The sequence below is a fragment of the Drosophila subpulchrella genome, chromosome 2L (genome assembly GCF_014743375.2).
Source record: "Drosophila subpulchrella strain 33 F10 #4 breed RU33 chromosome 2L, RU_Dsub_v1.1 Primary Assembly, whole genome shotgun sequence".
Taxonomy (NCBI): domain Eukaryota; kingdom Metazoa; phylum Arthropoda; class Insecta; order Diptera; family Drosophilidae; genus Drosophila; species Drosophila subpulchrella.
Window position 1 is genome coordinate 5,486,379 of NC_050610.1, and position 24,268 is coordinate 5,510,646.

Below are 24,268 nucleotides of genomic sequence, written 5' to 3' on the forward strand. Positions count from 1 at the left end.
GGGAGAATGGAAGGACAGCAGGAAAAGCACTCGCGACTGAAATCAACAAGCAACAATTACAGAGACAGATGAGGCAGAGGCGGCATGGCGGAACAAAAACAGCAACAAAGAGGGTATCCTGATTGAGCTCCGCTTGCCACTCCCCCTGCGCCCCACCGCCCACTTCTTATCCTTCGACTGACAAAGATCGAAGACGTTGACAATGGGCGAGCGCTTCAGCAGCGATAAGTGCATTGCTCGATAATCGAAAATGAAGCAATGAAAACAAAAGCTCAAACAGGAAGCCAAAGTCAAGAACCCCAGGATGACAGAGGGGCGTGGCAGGGGCGGGGGCGGTGAAGGCAACAACAATTATTATCCCTGCTGTGATTGGTGGGCGGGGGAAAAAGTAAGGAAAATCCCATCCAGTCAACCCCCATTCGATTAAATTTACAGCGCTGTGTGTGTGGAAAATGCCTTTTCCTTGGACCTCCTCTTCGCTGCCAACTTCCCATGCATAAATAATATCGATGTGAGCAATGCGTCTGGTTATCTGAAATATTTGTGGGCCTTTCCTCTTGGCGGCAGGTGGAGAAATTTTGGCTACAGTGTTTGATACAGCGTTAATGTCTAAGCAGGTGGCAATAACAGGGGGTCCTAAAGTGTAAGTGAAAACTCCCACTTCCGGTGGCGGAAGTCAGTTTTCCTCCCCAGGATCAAAGTAAATTTTGGAAATATTCAGCAGTCAACGTAACCGGTAACCTAGCTTAATTGCCTATTAAAGCCTCTGTTGGAGTTGGGAGAACAGTTTATACTTTATAGAAGGGGATTGCTTGTAGATTTAAATTTGTTTGATCGATTGCAGGTAACTTAAAAATATAATCATATTGTATGAGTAGAAATAATGAAAGAACAAATTTAATATTATTCTACAAAACTATATACAAATACTTAATCATTCTGTAACTAAACTTATACTTATATTTAAAAACCCTATGTTTCCACAACTTTTAAATTTAAATATTAAAAACCCTAAGTAAAAGTTGTATCTTGTTCGTCGAAACATTATGATAAAGTCGTCTTATGTTTATAAATTGCAATCCGTAACTGTGTTGCCGATAAAGAATTTTTGGGGTCTGAAACGTCTCCTTCACTGCAAAACGAAGTTCTGCAGGGGTAAAAATAAGAGTAAGCACACAAAAACAAAAGAATAATTTAATTAGCTCATGGTGCTGACCATTCTTTGGTCTCTTCCCCACATTGTTTATTTATTTAACCAGCTCAAAGCTTTTGTTTGGCTACGGTTCTGTGACAAAATAGTTGAGAGCCACAGAAAACATTTAATAATTAATTTAATGGAGCATTGCAAAGTTGCAATGCATTGGTTATTTTGTTTTTACCTGATCAAAGACACAGAGAATAAAAACCACATTTAAGTTAATTCATAAAGCAGTACTTTTTCAGTTACTCGTTTGAGTCCTTTTTTCTGGCTCCTTTCATTTCATGGCACTTTATAGTATATAAATTATGATTTAGCCCCGATAGCTGGCGAAGGCTCAAGTGTTGCCAACAAGTTGCCAGGAACAACATTCAGATTACATCCTTATCGTTGTCGTAGACGCCTCATTTGGTTTATAAACGGGCAAGGGAGGGGCGGAAAAATAAAAGAAAATCATGCGAGCGGGAAAAGAAAGGCAGAGTTGTCGTATCTTGCGAAAATATCAATTACAATTAAATAGATTAAACCTTATCATGCAACAACTGTCGCACAAGTGTCCCGAACAAGGACGAGAATGTCGCCAAGGACGTGGAGAGAGGGGGGTTGGTTTGGGGGGAGGAAGGAAACAAGCGGCACAACAGGCAAACAAACTTTGGGGTGGGGGTGTGGAAAGCGGGCGGAAAATTGGGGGAGGGACATGCCAAGCTGGAACAAGCACAAACCAATATAAACATACATACATACAGCGCAACAGTGAAAACGCTTCACAAGATTAATGAACGTACAAAAGTTTAGAGACAATGACGACGCCGGCGACAACAGACAAAAACAACGACAACGACAATAACAACAGCAACAACAAGTCCTATGAAAACCGGCAACACCATGACATGCCCCGAACAACAACAATAACAGCCGGAAAAGTGTCGGAAAAAATGAGAGAGGAAAATATATGGCATACACTTAGGCGCGCCAAGTCGGTAAGTCGTGCAAATTTATTTTGGCGTAAATTTCATTTTACTAATCGAATCGATTCTTATGCGTTTCATTTCATTTTCAGCTTACTGACTTTTCGCCTATCTTCTCCGCTTGATTTCCCTGCCTTTTTTTTGTGGGGTGTTCATCACTGGCTCTGATTAAGTGTATATTGGGCTAGGTCAGAGGCTGGAAATGCGAATGATTTTGGGGGTCAATACTTTATTGTTCGTCCAGCAGACAGGATGAAGGATGCTCGAATTTGTCCTGGCGCGAATTCAAATGGGGTTCGTTGGCCGGGTGACACTGGCAGACTCATTCAAATGCTAATGAAATCAGTATGGCACTTGTAATTTAATTACTTTGGAATGACCAGTTACCCTGAACTCTTAAATCAGTTGATTAGCAGTGAAATTAAAATAAATTAAATACACTTAACAGACAAGACTACAAATATTTATGCATCAGAATATATCTTATTAATAATTAATTAGTTAATTAATATTACAACATATTGTATTTAAATTTAAAAATTTGTGTGTAATTATATTTCAATAATTTAAAATAAAACTATTTTAAAGTCAAAATTTAACAAAAGCCAAATGAGCTACCTAAAGACACTTAACAGAAATGTGTACAAACATATTATATATAGACCCAATCTTTTATTGATCTACTTATTAGGTGCCAACAGTTTTTTTTAAATATTTTGAAGTTTATTTGTGTTTAATATTTTTAATTTAAAGATTGTAAAGCTAAGTTTAACAAAAGCCAGAGAAGGTAGCTCGACAAACTTAAAGCGCGGATTTAACAAAACTCGTTCATTTTTGTAGCAAAAATTTCCTCTTTTTAAAGGAATTAAAACTATAAGGTGCGAAAATATGCTATAAGTCCCCAACTCCACTGGCTTTTCAAGGAAACTTTTTGAGCATCATACACTTCGCCAAGTTATGTCCTTTTTCAAGCGACCCACTTAGCGGCTTGAGTGAAACTCATCAGCATTGTTTCAGCCCGTAGTTTTTCTTCCCTGTGCTCCCCGCTCATCACATAATTTAAATGTCGGCAAAGTGTCTCCTGGAATTTGTTTGAAATAGCATAAATACCCCTTGCTACACAATTTCCCACTTTCCCCGCCCCCTTCCGCCACTCATTGCTTTTGCTTGTGAAGCTTCCGCCTGAGTTTCCGCTACAAAACGCACATACCCTCGGCCGCATTTCCCATTTTCCAGACAGCTCCATCAGCATCGCTTTTCCTTTCTTTTCCGACTGCCAGCGACTATCTTTTCCTTGCCTTTTCTTGTTTAGTCGTTTTGGCTTATTAAACATTTATTGTGTTTGCTGAGCTTCCGCTACAATTTGCTGTTGGGCTTCCCGTAAAGATTTTAGCCCTGTTTTTTTGGGGCCGATTGGTCCTTAGATTGCGCCTTCTTATTTTAAATCCGTCACCGCCTTTGCGTCAACAACTTGGCACTCTCTTTTTTGACCCAAACCCGGAAAATCCCATGTGTCCCAAGTGAGCAGCCACCGCCGAACGCGACTTTTCCATCATATCCACTCACAAAAAGCCTACGACCTGCGGGGCCTTACAATGGAACTTTAGGGTCTCGGGTTTTCAAGGTCTTAGGCTGCTGTCTTTAAAGAATTTAAGCTTAATTTAAAAATTCCAATTGAATGTTTAAGATACTTTCTAAAAAACAAAAAATAAAATAGTCTGCTTATTGTAAGACAAACAATTTTAACACAAAATTGACACTAATACCTCAAGTATATTTGCTAAATACCTAGAAGTGACTTTTAGTCAATTATCAAATAAGAAAAGTCCCAATTTAAAAGACTTCTGCAGATTATTTCAAATTTAAGAGGTTGATGAAAAATATATAACATTTTCAGACATCATCGCAGAATTAAAAATAGAATGTTTGGCCTAAATACCCATTTGCACACATGTGAAATAAGCCAAATGAACGCACAGCATAGGAAAAATAGCAAACCAAAAATGAAACATTTTGTATAAGCCGCTCCTAATAGTCAACTCAATACAGACATACAAAAATAATAGCGCAATTTGTGTGAGCAACAAGAAAATATATGGCCATGCATTTTTTATGAATTTTTCCGGGAAAACGACGAAAAAAAGAAAAACGACAGCGTCAAAACAGCAAAGCGGCAATGGGGGACGCGGTTGCAAAGCGAAAACAATTTAAGTGTCCTTCGGTTGCCACGCTAAACGCCTTCAATTTAACGCCAGACACACGCCACAGGGGCAGACAGCAAGGGGGGAATGGGGGGTGTTTTGAGGGGGTCCTGCCACTCCTGCGAGTCCTGAGTGTGTGTGTGTGTGGGTGTGTGCGAACTGATGCCGCAATGCGTGTTGACCGCCAACGCCGCTTTTGCCGCCACTTTAAAAATCTGAACGCATGTGAATGGCATCCGAAAGTATGCTACAGCGAAAATCACTTAAGCGTTGAAAATTTGTACTGCTAAAAAAAGGGAGCAGCGCATGGCAGAAAAAAAAAGGTTGAACTGAAGTGAAACTTTCCAAAAATGTTGATGAGGTGTGGGAAGCAGCAACAACTGTAGCGTCTAGCGAGAAGGTAACAAAACTTTCAGTCAAGAAAAACATAAAACTTTCGCCCCTCTGCCGGGCCAGCCTTTCACTCCTTACCACCTTTACCACCCCCAGAACTGCATACTCTTACTCATTTATGGTATGGAGATGCTGAGTAGCTTCTTCAAGTATGCGTGCATGTGGTGGGAGCACCTTATGCATATGTATGTGCACTGCAAAAAACCCGAGAACAAATTCGGTTTAAGAATTATAGATTTAATTTTAAGCTTTAAAAAAAGTCAGAGTCCAGATTTAATCTTCATTTATATTTTTTAATCGATTTATATTTAAAGTTTTTAGGCATATGTACCGATTTCGGTAAAAAAAAATGGAACTATCCCCGCCTTATTAAATAAAAACCAATAAATAGTTTTTAAAATGATGTTAGTAAAAGACTAAGTTTTTTAATAACGTTTCAAGCCAGAATAAGAAGTGTATATTATTATATCCTTACCAATTTCAGTTAACAAAATGGAACTATCCCTGCCTTATTAAACATAAAACATCAAAAAGATTTTTTAAGAATTTCAATAAAAGCCTAATTTGTTTGGTTAATATTTAATGTATTCAGTATTAGGATTAAATAAAATATTAAATATTTTATAATATTTTAAGATAGAAAACGAAATCATATAACATTGTATAATTAATTTTAAACCCGAAAACTCAAATAATTTTGCACAGTGCATGCGTCACGAGGACTGCAAGTGCACTCTGCAATTATGATAACATGTGCGCCCTCGCCGCCTCCTGTCCCCGGAACTCGGTCCTTTGGGCCCTGCCTGCTGCCAACAAAACAAGTTAATAGTTTTTACGCAAAATTTTCTCAACAGGCAGCTGCCTTGTTTCAGGTTTTTGCGGCATGTTGAGCTCTGTTCTGTGCAGCTTCCAGTGGGGAAAGTGCATTTGCAGCTCTGGTTTGCTTTTGAGCTCTTTTAAAATGTTGTTTTTTAGTGAATGCTAAAGCGCATTATTATTGAAGAATATTCACGTTATTAAATGGATGCGTGGACAACAATTTTTATTTTGACAAATAATTCCATTTGGTAGATAATGGAATTTTGGCTACTATGAAATTTCGGTTTCTACTAACATATATCCTACATAGCCTATTTTTGCTTGCCAATTATTTGCCAGAGTATGGATTCAAATATTTATGATGAGGAATTCGAAATGAATGTAAGCTTAAATAGGGAAAAAATTGGCCAAAGCTTTGGCTGACTCACGAACCATTGACCCCAATCATTCCCTACACTTGTTCACTCCACCGCCTTCCGACCTCGTGAAAAATGTCGTTCCCTCTTTGGAAAATACCAAAAAGTTGTTACAAAAAAAAAGTCAAACAAAAATGAGAGAAAACTTCTGTGGAAACATTTCCCATTCAACTTCATTCGTTTGAAACCGAACAATTCCAAGGCCTTTTACAGCCACTTGTTGTGGATCTGGGTGGGTTTGTAGGGGGTTGGGAAGTGGGAAACTGGGGGACTGGGGCTCTGGCCAAAAACACATGTAGACCACGCCCGCTTTTTTCAAGTAACAAGTATGTCAAGCCAAATAAACCCCACAGATAAGGAAAATCAACCAAAAAATTATACGTAAATAAATTACATTTTAACCGAAAATCGACAAAAAGAGAAAATTACGACAAGGATTACCATAAAAGGCCTACGTAGCCCGCTGGAAAAATGATTGTGCAAAAACTCAAGCAGAAATAACAACAACCAAAAACTGTTGAAAAGTTTTTAAGTGCAGAATTTATAGCTACCGATTTGTTGTCTGGGCCTGGTCCTCCTGCTTTTTTGGTTTTGGTCCACCCCGATCCACTTGCACTTAGTGCTTGAGCAAAATCAATATGGCCTGGAAAAGCGCATAATGAGTGGGCCACCGTGTATGGGACTGCATTTTGGAAAATATGAAAAGTCGAGGAAAGTTTATGGCGAATGAGTAATGAGTGGCTGAGCCTGGTTGACTCTGCGGCAGCTGAAATCCTTCTGGCCTCTCCTCCTTTAAAATATTTGCCCACTCGTATTAAACGCAATTTTGAAAACGATAACTAACGTTTGTGATTTACAATTTGGGAACTTTATACCTTTATATTAGTTAACCAAAGTTAAGTCTATTAAATTTATATATCAAGTTGTAAAATAATATCCTAGGTGCACGATTTTAGACTTAAATTTAATTAAATTACAGCAAATTTAAATCATTAAATGTGATATTTCCTTTCAATTCGAAATGCAAGTTCACCATCAGTGTTCATCCACTCAAGTATTTGCTATACAAAATAATTTATGTGGCTGGAATGCTACTTGCAGGCACTTCACATGTTGCAAGCTGCCATTGCTGATCCTCTTTTTTTTTAATTAGTTGTTGTTTGTACTCTAAAGTTTGTCAAGCACTTGAATAACTTTTTTCGCTTGACATTTAAATGCGTATACATACACGGCACTTGATGCGACTGTGTGAGTGTGGAAGTACGAATGTGTGCTTTGGTCGTGTGAATTAATTAATTAAATATGAGGTGGGCGGGGCTTAATTGGCAGGCCTGGCTTCGAGTCCAGTATTTACTCCGATCAGCTTAATTCAATTTGCGTTCAGTCAAGAGCCAAACCGGTAAAAATCCACGACTTCATATCAGCGCTAACTTAACTTAATTAATTTAAATATGATTGACGATGTCATATACCCCCACACAAACACACATGCAGCGCAAAGTCCACTGCAAACAAACTATAAAAAAGGTATGTGTTTTATGGGGAGGATTGATAGATTTCATAAAAGTTATGGTGACACTTTTAAGCTTAAAAACCAAACAGATTGTAAATACTCCTTTATGTGGTTTTTAGTATTTAATCTTTTTTTTCACAACATTTTGTAAAAAGCATCAATCTAGAAAATTCTTCATCATGATTAACGGTAATCCTCATATCTGATTTGAATAATGAGAATTAATTATGGAGTTTATAGAAATTGTGACTTGAATGTTTAACCTACTAACGTAAGCCAAAACTTTTAAAGCCACCCCGATACTGACACAATCAGAGGAAAAGTTGACACAGTTTCTCCCTTAATCTGCCACTCAGCCAGACGGGCATAAATTATTATTATATTATGCAGAATAAAAAGGAAAAAATGTAAGAAATCAAAAAGCGACGTTGAGGCTTCGCCCGAGGTTCAGTTTTTATGCGACTAAGTCCGCTGTCTGGCATTTTGAGCGTCCCCCGTCGCGGGAATCGAGGAGTTTTGGGCTTGGCGGAATTACTCGTAAACCTGTTCGAAGGATGCATTGGCGATGGGAGGTCGAGAGTTAAAAACTGCTGATTACATTTGAATCCCCTCATAACTGTCAGAAAGTTACTTGCCTGCAGACTGGTCCGCTCGTGGCCTGCCAACGGCAACGTGGCGTATGTGCAATACGGGGCATACTATATACGGGGGGTATCGTGCGGGAACGAGTTGGCTGTCATTATGTCATAAACACACGAGAATGCGAGATGTTTATACTTAAAAAGTGCTCATAATAGGGCTGTCTGTCAGCTCAGTTGGCTAGAGGCCACCGTTCGTAGACTTTGCGATCCGATACGATGCGATGGAATCTGCCACCTGTCCAGGAGTTGGATGCTTTTGTTCTACGGCACAGGACTACACACCCCCCGACCACGACTCGCTTGATTTTTATACCTGATTAATTTTAAATGCAGCAGCGATGATTGCTTTCCTGTATTTCTGTTTTCAGTGTTGGTTAAGGGAACTTAAAGAATTTCATGCTGCATATAGTATAACTTTGAAGTTCTGAATGGTCAGGTGAAGAATAAATTGCATATGCTTTGAAAACTATTTTATTTGGAGAAAATGTTCGCTGTAGGTTTCATAAACCTTTTCTTATATACGGAAAAGAAATTAAATATAGCAGAGTATATTTAACTAGAAGCTAAACTCCTTCAAGTTGCGTAGGAAACACACTTTTTTAAAATCCCTCATATCTCTTATAACTATTCAGTATTACTTTTAAGTATATCTTACATTCTTCTCTTCTCATTTTAGTCGCCAAATTACACCCTATATATACGTACATTTTATGGTTGAATTTCATTCTGTGGGCGGCCACCTGCCTGAGTGCCCAGACTGCTGCGGTTGCCAATATTTCGCAAAACGCTATAATTAAAATTGTTATCTTATGAAATTGAAGCGCACACATATGGATGCAGTGTCGGTGTAACGGAAATCCATGCAGGACGTCAGCGATTTGCGCTATGCCACACGGCTGGCATATAATTTTACACCTGTCTCGATGACTAGGATGCTTGATGCCCGGCTGCCGGGGTCATAACTGCCAAATAACCTGGTAAACCCAACGCCAGCCCCTCTGGAACGCCCTGCTGCTCCTCCTCCTTGGATTAAACGATGTTGCTGCAGTCTATACATCACGATGCATGGGTCAATTGCCGGGGCACAATGTGAGCTATTTCTGGCATTTTTCAAAGTTGGGTGATTTTTTGGGGATATGATATAGGAAGTCTGGTGAGTGAAGCTGTTACGGTGGCTCACTATATAATAGATGGTAAGGGGGGGTCTGGGATAGTCGATGGGCGTCTGAAAAATGAATTGGGAACCCTTTAGTCTGGAATTGAAGTGAAAAACTGCAGCTTAACCCGCTAATTTTATTGGAAAAATCAAACAGCGCAGAAACATGAAATAACCCGTTAGATTCCTTTTTATAAAAATATAATATTTTACATAGAGCAAATAGAATCGATGCTCAAAAGGGTTACCCATGTATAATTTCAAATAAAACCCCATCTAAAGCTTGCTCACTTTCCAATTAAATGCTTTTCAATCAACACACACATATGTTGTCACAAATTAACATGACTCTTTGATTGGCCCTGTTCAAATATATATACTTTATTAATAAAGCGAACTTTACATGTTCATATTTTGATAGGAATCCCAAAAACTGACTTTATTATTTAGTGTCCTTTGATTTCGGGATGCCAAGAGATGTCAATCTGTGCTGGCAGCCCATCCGGTAATCCCTACATGCCACGACATGACAGCAACAGGAGGAGCAGACGAGGGGCTGTCTATAACTTGCTCATTTATTAAGTGATAATAGACTGGCTCCTGTTCACGCAAAACAAGCAAGGACACCCGGGCACCTACTCAAGGACGCCTGTCAGCCCCAAAATATGCAAAGAATCGTGCACTAAGTGGGTGTTGACAAAGTTGCCGTTTTGGCCACTCGGGCATATGGTGGCCACAACAATTTCATAAGAAATTCGTGTAAGTCTGTTGGCTTCCCAGCATATTACTCACCAGATACTTGGGCATACAACTCCCTCCCTGCCTCTTTCTCCCCCTGTGGGCTTATCCTCGGTCGTTTAAGTTTGGGTTTGGCATATGTAAAACTTTTAGCAAACATGACAACACACAACCGAGTAATATCGCATGCCATAAATTACACTTAAGTATTTAACAGCTTTATAGAAAACAAGCAGTGGTTGGATACGCCCCCCAAAAACGAAGATCGGGCCAGGCAATAAAATACCGACGAGGGCGGTTAGACAGACTGGACGGAATTGCTTTTCGGGCCAAGAGTTCGTATGTTCTTATTTGCATGGCTCTTTGTCGCAGTCGTATACTAAATTTTATCTAGTATCTAAATACATTTTTCATCAAAATTCCAGTCTAGCCTGGTTTGGGGAGGAGGTTCTCAACTCCGACTGGGTGTGGTTTGTCTAGCCAAAATCATGATGACAGCAGACCCAGCTGGGAAGCAACAAGGCGGGGTTCTTGAATTACTTTCAAGATTTTATAAAAGGGATTTTTGTTTTATTACGTCAAGATTTTACACAAAATTTGCGAGAAGTATTCTTGTGAATTTATAAGACAGTTTGAAATCTGAATTTAATTTCCTGAAATATCAAATCATTTTCAATTTTACTTTCAGTCTATTTGAGAAAATATCTCCAGAATGTACTTTAAATTGGTAAATTTCATTTAGACAAAGGAATAAATAGTCCAAGGACTGTTCTATAAACCTTTATTTGTTACAGGATTAGTCATTCTAAACGTTTTTGTATCTGGTTGTGGAGTGAACTTCTTTCAGAAAAATGGGATGACAATGTCAATTCCATATTTCGGAAAGATTTTATTTTACAGTACTCTGACAGGGGCTGTCAGAGTAATATTTTTTAAGTAACATTTAGTTCCAATTCTTATTTAAACTAACTAACATTATAAAATGGACTTAGTAATTTCATAATTTTTTTTTTGTGTTTTGTTTTCGGGGTAACTTGGTTATTAAAAATCGAATGGGGAATTCGAAAAGCCCCATTTAAAACCACTCCAATGGGGGTGTTACGGAAATTTTTTCCTTCCAAAAAACCTCTTTACAGGTTAAGAAACTAGTGACGATCGCACCTTCAACATCCAAAATTTCTGATATCAACTTTAGGGACGAAAGTTCGACAACATATTTTCGGATTTCAATTTGAAAATTGCCTAAAATTCATTTCAATTGCAGAGCCTTGCAATGGAGTGTTGTATTGAAATGGTTTTGGTAGCAATGGTATAGAAAAAAAAAAAAAAAAAAAAAAGATCGGTACATTTCGCTTCTTCGATATCCTTAGCTTGAATCTTCTAAATTTACTTTCACTGCAATTTCTTCTGAAGCAATCGGCTGATAAAAGATCTTATAACCAAAAATTAAAGAAATTACAATACCTCGATCGCTGTATCACTATGCACTTTCTTATGGTGCGCTTCGTGACTACAGGTACTGCCGTCCACTTTGTTAAATACAAATTCCAATCGTCCTATAGTTGGAAGAGATTTTCACACATATGATCATTTTAAAAAGCCATCAATACAGCCAAATCTCTTGAAATACTCTTGCATTTATTGATTTTTTACAAAGAGGCACTCTTGCATTTATTGATTTTTTTACAACGAGGCACTGGTATCCTCGATCCACTGCTTGAGGGAGGGGACATCGGCGTAGACACCGGGGTAGTTAGACCAGGCACATCCTTGGCCCCATGAGACGACGCCCACCTGCTTGCCGTTGGCCACCAGAGGACCGCCAGAGTCACCCTGGCAGGCGTCCTTCTTCTCGCCCTTGGCGCAGACCATGGTCTCCAGGATCGATTCAGATCCGTATTTGTAGGTGCTGCTGGCGCAGTCCTTGTAGTGCAGCAGGTCGACGGCCACCTGGAGCAGGGTGTCGGGGGAGGAGCAGAAGAGGAAGCACTTGGTGCCCCATCCGGTAACGACGGCACTGGTTCCGGAAACGGGCTGCGAGCTCTCCAGTTCGATGGCCCGGATCTTGCTGGTCTGGCGCACGGGGGTGCTCAGCTTCATGATGGCCACATCGTTGACCATCAGCTTGCTGTTGTAGCCCTCGTGGAACTTGAAGGCCCGCACGCTGACCACCTCGCCGCCGGAGCTCCTGGACTTGGATCCCAGGCGAACCTGCAGCTCGCTGGCGGCATAGGTCTGCATGCAGTGGGCGGCGGTCAGGATGGTCTCCGAGTCGATCAGACTGCCGCCACAGAAGTGGGAGCCCTTGGTCGTCTGGATGGACACCTGGTAGGGGAAGTTCTCGATCTCGGCGTCCTCGCCGTTGACGATCCTTCCGAAGGGGAAGTCGATGTCGGGATGTCCCTGGCAGCAGGCACTCAGGGCGACTAGAGCCACCACGCTCAATACCAAACGATTCATTTTCAAAGCGATCACTGATATAAAAACGGTTCGAGCCCTCGTCTTTTATAAGCCACCTTATCGTTTGACCATTCTACTGGCTTTGCCTCCCAGGCCGTAAATCAGTACCTCTTTATCAGGAATCTCGACTTTGCTGTCGGCCATAAACGCGTGCCTATTCCCAAGCATTATCTGCCGATATTAAATCTATCTGGCAAAGTTCCTATCAAGTTTAAATAAATAGGGAAAATCTAAAATGTGTTTGATTACATTGTTGGTACTGGGGAAATACTCATTGTAAAATAATAAAAACTAACCTTTAAGACATTAACTTAATTATACATCATAGTTTATTGATCTTACACCCATACACTCTCTTTCACCTAGAGGCTTCAGTAGGGTTTCAATAAAGGAGAAAACCCAATATTTACTCCTTTTAAATATGAGTGCCAGTGTCAATCAGATATAACATTTTTATTCATTTTCAAAAGTCCAAAATATTGTACTGACAGATACTCTCTATCAGAAGTCAGCTCCTTCAAGCCTTTCCAATGCCTGATGATTAGATGTTTTGTATGGCCGACAAATAAACGCGTTCCAGTCCAAAGGCATTATCTGACCATAGTAAATATATCTTTCAAAGATCTTACTAAAATTAGATAGATGGGAAAATCTAAAATGTGCTTGCTGGTATTGATCCAGCTTTTTTTTGGAGTATTTAAATGACGTGTTAGTAGCCCCTCAAAAACGAAGATCGGGCCAGGCAATAAAATACCGACAATTGCGGTTTCACAGATTGGGAGGAATTGCTTTTCTGGCCAAGAGCTCGTATGTTTTTATTAGCATGGCACTTTGTCGCAGTCGTGTACTTAATTTTATCCCGGCTTGGGGAGGAGGTTCTCAATTCCGACTGGGTGTGGTTTGTCTAGCCAAAATCGTGATGACAGCAAGACCAGCTGGGAAGCAACAAGGCGAGGTTCTTAAACTACGTTCAAGATTTTATATTTTTTTTAAAATTAACGGGTGTACTGCTACCTACCTGGCAGCTTGAGCAGGTTGTAAATATAGGGGATAACAAAATGTTGGTATTCAAGATTATAAATTAGTTTTAATTACTTCAAACGTGTTAAATATATCTAATTGGAAGGTCATGTGGGTGGTATCTTTTAAGTCTTCTTTTTGCAGGTCTCCATACTAGCCTCTTCGCCAGGGAGTTAGGATGAAAGCCAAGACGTCTGAAGTAGTTCTCGGCGTGCGTACGACATACATCGCCTATTTATGGGATTCTTAGATCTCTTTCTATGTCTCTAGTTTTCAAAAGCCAGGGGGCATTACAAATTGATCAGACAATCTTGCCTTGCGCTACTCTTATTTCGCTTAGATTTGACTAAGACGCTATGCCGTAGACTTGCAATGCATATTTCCAGATTGGACTAAAAAAGGTTTATAAATGCGAACTTGGTTGAGCATTGAAAGCTTACTTCTTGGAGATAGAAGCAAGGAAATACTTTCTACTTTTGAAAGAATTTGCTGCAGTTGGTGCCAATACTCCATTCTGTAGTCCAGTTTTCAAAACGTGACACGTACTTTTGCAGGCCCAAGATTGCAACATCTAAACTTATACTCCCTACCATAACCGCAGTGTCGTCGGCGTATGTTGTGAAGAGCATGTTATCATCATCAACTTCGGTACAGCCCCAGGAATCTGGCATAGCCGAGGTATAGAGTGAGAAAAGCCTCGGACCTGCCTTGGGGTATACTGGATAAGATTGGACTTTTTGACGACTTTTCACCATCGACAATTACACTAAATTTCCTTTCCAATAAAAACTTTGAATGAGGAGGAAAAGCTGTGGCTTTAGTAGGATCTGTAGCTTGCTTAGGAGACCGTCGTGCCATACCCTATCAAAGGCTTGTTGAATGTCTATAAACACAGGAACTGTGAACATTTGGTTATCCATTGCTTCCACGTCGCATAATTAACCATAAAATGGTGTTTAGGCTTTAATTTGCGAAATAACTTAACGTAAAAAGTCTGATGTTTTTGCACTAATTTTCGTAGCGTTTCTAATCCTTTTTCTTATAATTTGACTTAAATAAAAACTCTCTTATATCCAGAAAAGTAAATAACAATTCCCATTCTTCATTACTCTATCTCCAATCATCAAGGGCAAGAAGTGGGTAAGACATTCTGTTTCGCTTGCAGGCGTTTTTAAATCATATGTTTTAGTCGATTCATTTCTATTTTAACAGACGAATTGCCAACATCTGTTTCTCCGTATGGAAATAGCGATTTTCTGCTATTTATTTCATTAATTAAAAAAAAAAAGAATGTGGCAAATATCATATTTACATAAGACTTCGAAAATATCGTGCATAATGTCAAAAAAAATTTAATTATAACTTTAAACGACAATAACTCGTTGAAAATACAATTTTGCTTCAATCCAGTTCCTTGAAAATTATTCAACTGTAAGACTTTTTAATAAGATTGTTTAGTTCGTAAACTTTCAACACTTTCGGAAGAATCTATTTCCATTTCGGGTTTCGTTCTTAAGCAAACGCGGCAATATCGCTTTGGATTTAATGATTGGACACATCCAAGTATGCTGTTAGCAGCTAAGTTGTCGCCAACAATTAATGACAACATAGTCCTCACTTTTTGCAAGCCGTTTTTAGTTAATATTTTTAATCCACTCTCAAGAACTTTAAACTATCCGACTAAATGGTAAACTGAATTTTCATTTCCACACTTTTTAAGCTTGTCTGTCGCTATAAATGCGGAATGAAAAATGTATTGAACTTGAGAAAGTAAATATTTTGGCGTCACTAAAAATACGATCGCACATTAAACATGTAAAAGTTCTGATATTAACTGTTATGACAAAAATCCGACTAACGTACTTTCAGGTTTCATTTTGAAAAGTGCTTAAAATTCATTTAAATTGCAATGGAGTGTCATGTTGCAATGGTTTTGGTACCAATGGACGCCTATTTTGGTACAGAATATGAAAAAATTAAAAGATCAGTACATTTGGCTTTTCATTTTTTCATAGCCTAAAACTTTTACTTTCACCGCATTTTTTCTGAATCAATCAATAAGCCGAAAAGATCTTATAACCAAATAACATCACTGAAGATTTTCAATTCTGCGTCTATGTTATATATAGTAGTCGCCATCGCACACTCTTCTGGCTACTTGAACTGCCGTCCAAAGTGATAAATACTAGTTCCAATTGCCCTACCACCCACATAATCCTTTTAAAAAGTCATCACTACATCCATATATCTTGAAATACTCTTGCATTTATTGAATTTTTTACAACGTGGCTTTGGTATCCTCGATCCACTGCTTGAGGGAGGGGACATCGGCGTAGACGCCGGGGTAGTTAGACCAGGCACATCCTTGGCCCCAGGAGACGACGCCCACCTGCTTGCCGTTGGCCACCAGAGGACCGCCGGAGTCACCCTGGCAGGCGTCCTTCTTCTCGCCCTTGGCGCAGACCATGGTCTCCAGGATCGATTCAGATCCGTATTTGTAGGTGCTGCTGGCGCAGTCCTTGTAGTGCAGCAGGTCGACGGCCACCTGGAGCAGGGTGTCGGGGGAGGAGCAGAAGAGGAAGCACTTGGTGCCCCATCCGGTGACGACGGCACTGGTTCCGGAAACGGGCTGGGAGCTCTCCAGTTCGATGGCCCGGATCTTGCTGGTCTGGCGCACGGGGGTGCTCAGCTTCATGATGGCCACATCGTTGACCATCAGCTTGCTGTTGTAGCCCTCGTGGAACTTGAAGGCCCGCACGCCAACCACCTCGCCGCCGGAGCTCCTGGACTTGGATCCCAGGCGAACCTGCAGCTCGCTGGCGGCATAGGTCTGCATGCAGTGGGCGGCGGTCAGGATGGTCTCTGAGTCGATCAGACTGCCGCCACAGAAGTGGAAGCCCTTGGTCGTCTGGATGGACACCTGGTAGGGGAAGCTCTCGATCTCGGCGTCCTCGCCGTTGACGATCCGTCCGAAGGGGAAGTCGATGTCCGGGTGTCCCTGGCAGCAGGCACTCAGGGCGACTAGCGCCACCACGCTCAATACCAAACGATTCATTTTCAAAGCGATCACTGATCTAAAAACGGTTCGAGCCCTCGTCTTTTATAAAGCACCTTATCGTTTGACCATTCTACTGGCTTTGCCTCCCAAGCCGTAAATCAGGGCCTCTTTATCAGGAGTCTCACTCCCTAACGCCTTTCTAATGTCTTATGATTAGATGTTTTTACTGTCGGTCATAAACGTGTGCCAATTCCCAGGCATTTTCTGCCGATATTAAATCTAAATAGATGGGAAAATCTAAAATATATTCGATTATGTTGATCTGGGTTTTTTTGGAGTACGTAAACTGCTTGCGTTGGTACTTGGGAAATACTCATTGTAAAGTTATAAAAACTAACCTTTAAGACATTATACTTAATTATACGTTATTTATTATACCCTTGCAGAGGGTATAATGATTTCAGTCAGAAGCTTGCAACGCAGTGATGGAACGTCTCCGACCCCATAATGTATATATATTCTTGATCAGCGTCACTAGACGAGTCGATCTATCCAAGTCCGTCTGTCCGTCTGTCCGTATGAACGCTGAGATCTCGGAAACTATAAGAGCTACGATATTGGGATTAGGCATGCAGATTCCTGAGATTCCTGCGCAGCGCAAGTTTATTTCAACAGAGTGCCACGCCCACTCCAACGTGGGTCCTACATTTTTGATGCTAGAATAACTGAAATGTATTGCTCTCATCAATACCTATCGATTGACCCAAAAAAAGTTTGCCACGCCCACTTTAACGCCCACAAACCGCCCACAAACTTCAAAAAATCGTAAATATGAACGTGGATATCTCGGAAACTATCAAAGATGGAGAATTGGGATCTCAGATTTAGATTCCGTAGTCTTGTACGCAGCGAATATGCCACTCCCACTCTAACGCCCACAAACCGCCCAAGCCTGTGGCTTAATAAAAAATTTTAACTGAAAAAAAAAAAAAAATTTGCCACGCCCACTCTAACGTCCATAACGCTTAAGCCTGTTTACCACCGGTAGGTGGCGCATTTCAATCTCGCTTTGCTGCTTTCATAACTCCATTTCCCTTTGGTCCCTTTAGCTGAGTAACGGGTATCTGATAGTCGAGGTACTCGACTATAGCGCTCTTCCTTGTTTTAAATTTAGTAATTATAACTGCAAGGGTATACAAACTTCGGCATGCCGAAGTTAACATCCTTTCTTGTTATTGTTCTTATTGATCTTAAAATAAACTCTCTTCAACCTAGACGCTTCAAAAGGTTTAAATATAGGAGAAAACGCAATACTTACACCTATTAAATATGTGTGCAAATATCAATCAAGTATTATAACATTCTTATTCATTAACTAAAGTACAAATTATTGTACCTCTACCTACTTTCAAGATTTTATAAAAGAAATTTTTATTTTATTGTGGCAACATTTTACTTATGACATTTTGAAATCTGAATTTAATTTCCTAAAATTTCAAATAATTTTCATTTTATAAAAAGCTACTTTTTTTTTAAATAAAAAGAGTATATTTATTTAAAATTAACGGATGTACTGCTACCTAAGTGGTAGCTTGAGCATGTTGTAGATATAAGGGATAACAAAATGTTGGTATCCAAGACTATACATTATTTCTATTTAATTTACATTTTAATTACATTAGACTTCGAACGTGTTAAATATAACTAAGTGGAAGGTCATGTGGGTGGTATCTTTTAAGTCTTCTTTTTGCAGGTCTCCATACTAGCCTCTTCGCCAGGGAGTTAGGATGAGAGCCAAGACGTCCGAAGTAGTTTTCGGCGTGCGTACGACATACATCGCCTATTTTTGGGATTTTAAGATTTGCCGTAGAATGGCAATGCATATTTCCAGATTGGACTAAAAAAAGAAAAATAAATGCGAACTTTGTTTGACATTGAGAGCCTTTTCATGGGGATAGAAGTCAGGACATACTTGCTGCCTTGGAAAGCACAGACTGCTTGACCATCGTTATGTGCCTCTGGATAGTCAGTCCTCTATACAAAATCACACTTAGGTACTTGTAGAAGGACTCGTGTCCAAGTATAGTGCCGAGCATGGAAATGCCTAAGTAATTCTTTGGACTCGTGGAGAATGTGAAACAAGCACATTTTCTGCCGTGGATGCCTATATTCCATTCTGTAGTCTACTTTTCAAAACGTGTCACGTACTCCTGCAGGCCCAAGGTTGCAATATCTATACTTGGACTCCTGACCATAACCGCAGTGTCGTCGGCGTATGTTGTGACGAGCATGTTATCATCATCAACTTCGGTACAGCCCCAGGAATCTGGCATAGTCGACGTATAGAGTGAGAAAAGCCTCGGGCCTTGGGGTACACCCGCTGAGATTAGACGTTTTGTCGCCCTTTCACCATCGACAATTACACTTAATTTCCTCTCCAATAAAAAGCTCTGAATAAGGAAGAAATGCTGTGGCGTTAGTAGGATCTTTATCTTGCTTAGGAGACCGTCGTGCCATACCCTATCAAAGGCTTGTTGAATGTCTATAAACACAGGAACTGTGAACATTTGGTTTTCCATGGCTTCCAGAGCAAAATTGACCACGCGATGTAGCTTTTACGATGTACCGTGACTTTTTCGGAAGCAAAACTGCCACTTTGGAATAGCTCTGCTTACACTTTCTAGTCTATGGATTCGATCCAATAACACTCTTTCCATAATTTTGCCCAATGCAGGTAAGAGACTAATTGGCCTGTATGCATCTACTTCGGTGGGTTGCTTCCAGGCTTGCGGATCATCGTGATAAAAGCCTTCTTCCATGCACTTGGGTAATGACTTAGCCTTATGACGCTGTTAGAGAACAGGACTATAAGTAGCAGTGCCTGGGTGGGAAGAATCCTCAGCGTTTTGTTGTCTAGCAGGCCCTTGCCTAGAGGTTTTTTGTATTTGAGTTTTCCGATCTGTGTCACAACCTCTTCCAGGGTTACAGGCTTTGCGGGCAGAGCCACTTGAAAAGGTCTGTCCAGATGCATTTGCACAATCATTTGATTTTCCATCGGAGTTAGGTTTAACGGCTTAAATCTGATTTCTAAAATATCAGCCTTCTGCTGACTGGAGCCCCACAAACCACCAGCCGGATTTCTGATAGGAACCTTTGGGATAACCTGACTCTTAAATCGATTCGTGCTTTTCCATAAAGAGTAGTTAGTCGATGCATCTTTATTCGCATTTTCCAGCATATGGTCAATTTGGTCTTGCTTGTTCTTTGTCAAGACTTTGCTTAGTCGATTTGAAATCGATTTTGTCCGGAGGATGTCTTTGCTTCGAGGTAGCAGCTCCGCAGCAGTGTATATTTGTTCATCTAAATGGTTAATCACAGTGTTGAGACTTATGCTTCTATCCAGGGTTTCCCTAACTTTTCATCGGAGGAACCAAGCGGTAGTATTGACTTCCTTTTGGCGTTGGCGTTGCAACAGTTGACAAACGGTCCGAGGATAGCTCGTATTTTGTTTTGATCGAGAGTTTATTGAGTGGAACTCCATTTATGATAAGAAAGTTCAGAGCTGTTGGTCTAGAATTTGGCTGGAGCTAGAAGCTATGGCCTCTTGAAGACGCTTTCCCCGACAACAAGACCTTAAATCGCCCCACCATTGATGCTTGAGGTACATTTTAAGACTGGGACGCAGATGAGTCTCAGAAATGAGCATTTGGTATAGAATATGAAATTAAGAAATCGGTACATCGGTAGCTTAAATCTTCTAAATTTAACTTGTTCTACTTCCACTACAATATCTTCTGAAAATCACAATACCTTTCGATCGTTATATCGTTATGATCGGACCAACACTGCAGATTTTCAATTCTGCGGCTATATATAGTACTCGGCTTTGAGCACTCTTCTAGCGCGCTTTGTGACTACATGCACTGCCGTCCAAAGTGATATGTTGGAAGACATTTCCACCCACATGATCATGTTAAAAAGTCATCAACACAGCCATATCTCTTGAAATACTTTTTCATTTATTGCATTTTTTACAACGTGGCACTGGTAGCCTCGATCCACTGCTTGAGGGAGGGGACATCGGCGTAGACACCGGGGTAGTTAGACCAGGCACATCCTTGGCCCCAGGAGACGACGCCCACCTGCTTGCCGTTGGCCACCAGAGGACCGCCGGAGTCACCCTGGCAGGCGTCCTTCTTCTCGCCCTTGGCGCAGACCATGGTCTCCAGGATCGATTCAGATCCGTATTTGTAGGTGCTGCTGGCGCAGTCCTTGTAGTGCAGCAGGTCGACGGCCACCTGGAGCAGGGTGTCGGGGGAGGAGCAGAAGAGGAAGCACTTGGTGCCCCAGCCGGTGACGACGGCACTGGTTCCGGAAACGGGCTGGGAGCTCTCCAGTTCGATGGCCCGGATCTTGCTGGTCTGGCGCACGGGGGTGCTCAGCTTCATGATGGCCACATCGTTGACCATCAGCTTGCTGTTGTAGCCCTCGTGGAACTTGAAGGCCCGCACGCCAACAACCTCGCCGCCGGAGCTCCTGGACTTGGATCCCAGGCGAACCTGCAGCTCGTTGGCGGCATAGGTCTGCATGCAGTGGGCGGCGGTCAGGATGGTCTCCGAGTCGATCAGACTGCCGCCACAGAAGTGGAAGCCCTTGGTCGTCTGGATGGACACCTGGTAGGGAAAGCTCTCGATCTCGGCGTCCTCGCCGTTGACGATCCTTCCGAAGGGGAAGTCTATGTCGGGATGTCCCTGGCAGCAGGCAGTTTGCTTCTCCGATTTCGCTAGTTTAAATCTTCTAACTTTAACTTGTTCTACTTCCACTGCAATTTCTTCTGAACCAATTGGCTTATTACAGACCCTATTAGATTTAAAGAAAATCACAATTCCTTTCGATCGTTATATCGTTATGATCGGACCATCACCGCAGATTTTCAATTCTGCGGCTATATATAGTAGTCGGCATCGCACACTCTTCGCCCTGTGTTGGAAGACATTTCCACCCATATGATCATGCTAAAATATCATCAATACAGCCATATCTCTTGAAATACTTTTTCATTTATTGCATTTTTTACAACGTGGCACTGGTAGCCTCGATCCACTGCTTGAGGGAGGGGACATCGGCGTAGACACCGGGGTAGCCAGACCAGGCACATCCATTGCCCCAGGAGACGACGCCCACCTGCTTGCCGTTGGCCACCAGAGGACCGCCGGAGTCACCCTGGCAGGCGTCCTTCTTCTCGCCGGTGGCGCAGACCATGGTCTCCAGGATCGATTCAGATCCGTATTTGTAGGTGCTGCTGGCGCAGTCCTTGTAGTGCAGCAGGTCCACAGTCACCTGGAGCAGGGTGTCGGGGGAGGAGCAGACGAGGAAACACTTGGTACCCCAGCCGGTGACGACGCCACTGGTTCCGGAAACGGGCTGGGAGCTCTCCAGTTCGATGGCCCGGATCTTGCTGGTCTGGCGCACGGGGGTGCTCAGCTTCATGATGGCCACATCGTTGACCATCAGCTTGCTGTTGTAGCCCTCGTGGAACTTGAAGGCGCGCACGCCGACCACCTCGCCGCCGGAGCTCCTGGACTTGGATCCCAGGCGAACCTGCAGCTCGTTGGCGGCATAGGACTGCATGCAGTGGGCAGCGGTCAGGATGGTCTCCGAGTCGATCAGACTGCCGCCACAGAAGTGGGAGCCCTTGGTCGTCTGGATGGACACCTGGTAGGGGAAGCTCTCGATCTCGGCGTCCTCGCCGTTGACGATCCTTCCGAAGGGGAAGTCGATGTCGGGATGTCCCTGGCAGCAGGCACTCAGGGCGACCAGCGCCACCACGCTCAATACCAAACGATTCATTTTCAATGCGATCACTAAACTCAAACAGGTTCGAGGCCCCTCTTTTATAGTGCACCTTATCGTTTGACCATTCAACTTGCTTTGCCTTCCAGGCCGTAAATCAGAGCCTCTCTATCAGGAGTCTAGTTCCCTCACGCCTTTCCAATGTCTTATGATTAAATGTTTTTGCAGTCGGCCATAAACGCGAGCCAATTCCCAGGAGTTATCTGCCGATAGTAAATCTATCTGCCAAAGTGCCTACCAAGTTTAGATAGATGGTAAAATCTAAAATGTGTTCGCTGATATTGATCCGGTTATTTTTGGAGTACTTAAATGACTTGTGTTAGTAGCACTTCGTTCTTAGGAAACACTCATTGTGAAATAATAAAAACTAACCTTAAAGACATCATACTTAATCATTTATCATAGCCTTATTGATCTTAAAATAAACTCTTATTAACCTAAACGCTTCAGAAGGTTTCTGTAAAGGAGAAAAACCCAATATCCTTATACATGTGTGTGCAAATGTCAATTAAATATTATATCATTTTTATTAATTTACACAAGTACAAATTGTTGTACTGACAGATCATCTCTATCCGCAGTCTAGCTCTCTCACGCCTTTTCAATGTCTCATAATTAGATGTTTTTGTTGTCGGCCATAAACGCGTGCCATTCCCCAGGCATTATCTGCAGATCGTAAATCTATCTGACAAAATTCTTACCAAGTTTAGCTAGATGGGAAAATGTACAATGTGCTCGCTGATATTGATGATGACGTGTTAGTAGCACTTGGTACCGGGAAATTCTCATTGTAAAATAATAAAAACTAACCTTTAAGCCATCATATTTAATCATACTTCATAAATTAATGAACTTAAAATTTCTTTAAAGGAGAAAAATAAATATTTAGCCCTTTTAAGTATGTTTGCAAATGTATATTAAGAATTATATAATTTTAATTCATTTTTATAAAGACAATTTATTGTGCTGACAAGCAAATGGGAACAAATTACCACAGTTTGTTTCCCTCGCAATGCCATAAACCAATTATGACAAATAATCCGAGTTCTTTAACCTACAATCCCTAGTGATTCGGTTATCTTAACTCGATGTAAAAACCTCAGAATGCATTCACATGCCGGAGACAGCTGCAATCTGCTCAACCAACAGAGCAGTCACAAAGAACCGCGAACAGAATAAAGCTTTATCTTATCATGCAGACTCTAAAGCCAGTCCGTAACTAACTTTCGAAGGACACCGTGGTTTGGGTGGGGGATAGTACAATGTGGGTAGTTGGTAGTATAGAACCCCCCCTCGGGGCCACGTACAAGACAAACGATGGCGAACTGAGTTGAGTTGACCAGCCACGAGCAAGTGCAGCAAGAAGTTAACATGACCATGAATTTGAGCTGCCAAAGTTCATTTTTAATTTAGCGCACACACACAGATCCCGATCCCAGTTTCCCGTTTCCTGTTTCCCCTTCAACCAGAGAAGGGAAACGCACTCCAAGGAGAACAATCTATTAAATCCGCAAAGGACGAGCCACGGAGGCAGCGGCATTGCACGGGATTCGAAAACGGTCTCATGTTCTTCTTGTTCCGAAAAGTTGTTGATATCTATTACCGAAGATTTGAAGCAGTTCGCCGGCATCTCAACTTAACTTAACTCCGGCAGGAGTCGCCCAAATCGGGCGAGGATGTGGGCGTGCATGTCTGTTGTGGCAGGGACTTAAAGACAGTTGCCAGTTGAATGGAACTCACTGCCAACTGGGCAACTGATGCCTGAGCAGAAGGAGGAGCGGTCGGGTTCGGTTGCCCCCGGCACATCCACATGTCTGACATGACAGTTGGTTATGCCGGGGCCACAAGGCACGTAGCGCATTGCAGTTAAGATTTGGATTTCCTTCGCCGGGCG

The 24,268-nt window shown here is 41.6% G+C and overlaps 5 protein-coding genes across 5 annotated transcripts; 1 reads left to right on the forward strand and 4 right to left on the reverse strand.

The window, feature by feature from the left end:
- The first annotated feature begins 1,998 nt into the window (after window positions 1-1,998).
- LOC119548134 lies at window positions 1,999-2,361 on the forward strand. The gene is made up of 2 exons (XM_037855230.1): window positions 1,999-2,178; window positions 2,259-2,361. The coding sequence occupies exons 1-2, from the start codon at window positions 1,999-2,001 to the stop codon at window positions 2,289-2,291; spliced, it is 213 nt and encodes a 70-aa protein (XP_037711158.1). The 3' UTR covers window positions 2,292-2,361.
- Window positions 2,362-11,687: 9,326 nt separating this feature from the next.
- On the reverse strand, window positions 11,688-12,507 carry LOC119548131 (trypsin-like). Its single transcript, XM_037855228.1, has one exon. It carries the CDS (start codon window positions 12,501-12,503, stop codon window positions 11,727-11,729), a length of 777 nt encoding a protein of 258 aa, XP_037711156.1. The 5' UTR covers window positions 12,504-12,507; the 3' UTR covers window positions 11,688-11,726.
- A 3,294-nt stretch (window positions 12,508-15,801) lies between these two features.
- LOC119548130 (trypsin-like) lies at window positions 15,802-16,585 on the reverse strand. The gene has a single exon (XM_037855227.1). The coding sequence runs from the start codon at window positions 16,576-16,578 to the stop codon at window positions 15,802-15,804; it is 777 nt and encodes a 258-aa protein (XP_037711155.1). The 5' UTR covers window positions 16,579-16,585.
- Window positions 16,586-20,552: 3,967 nt separating this feature from the next.
- LOC119546161 (trypsin-like) lies at window positions 20,553-21,517 on the reverse strand. The gene is made up of 2 exons (XM_037852280.1): window positions 21,492-21,517; window positions 20,553-21,381 (listed from the first exon to the last, which is right to left on the reverse strand). The coding sequence occupies exons 1-2, from the start codon at window positions 21,515-21,517 to the stop codon at window positions 20,553-20,555; spliced, it is 855 nt and encodes a 284-aa protein (XP_037708208.1).
- Window positions 21,518-21,561: 44 nt separating this feature from the next.
- Window positions 21,562-22,381, reverse strand: LOC119548129 (trypsin-like). The gene has a single exon (XM_037855226.1). The coding sequence runs from the start codon at window positions 22,369-22,371 to the stop codon at window positions 21,595-21,597; it is 777 nt and encodes a 258-aa protein (XP_037711154.1). The 5' UTR covers window positions 22,372-22,381; the 3' UTR covers window positions 21,562-21,594.
- Between the last annotated feature and the right edge of the window lie 1,887 nt (window positions 22,382-24,268).

Bases quoted from the DNA above. Each gene is read 5' to 3' on its own strand.
- LOC119548130 (XM_037855227.1), bottom strand. From the start codon at position 16,578: ATGAATCGTTTGGTATTGAGCGTGGTGGCGCTAGTCGCCCTGAGTGCC.
- LOC119548129 (XM_037855226.1), bottom strand. From the start codon at position 22,371: ATGAATCGTTTGGTATTGAGCGTGGTGGCGCTGGTCGCCCTGAGTGCC.
- LOC119548134 (XM_037855230.1), top strand. From the start codon at position 1,999: ATGACGACGCCGGCGACAACAGACAAAAACAACGACAACGACAATAAC. The intron at 2,179-2,258 runs GTAAGTCGTGCA...TTTCATTTTCAG, and splicing joins CACTTAGGCGCGCCAAGTCG to CTTACTGACTTTTCGCCTAT.
- LOC119548131 (XM_037855228.1), bottom strand. From the start codon at position 12,503: ATGAATCGTTTGGTATTGAGCGTGGTGGCTCTAGTCGCCCTGAGTGCC.
- LOC119546161 (XM_037852280.1), bottom strand. From the start codon at position 21,517: ATGTCTTCCAACACAGGGCGAAGAGT. The intron at 21,382-21,491 runs GTGCGATGCCGA...TAAATCTAATAG, and splicing joins TCCAACACAGGGCGAAGAGT to GGTCTGTAATAAGCCAATTG.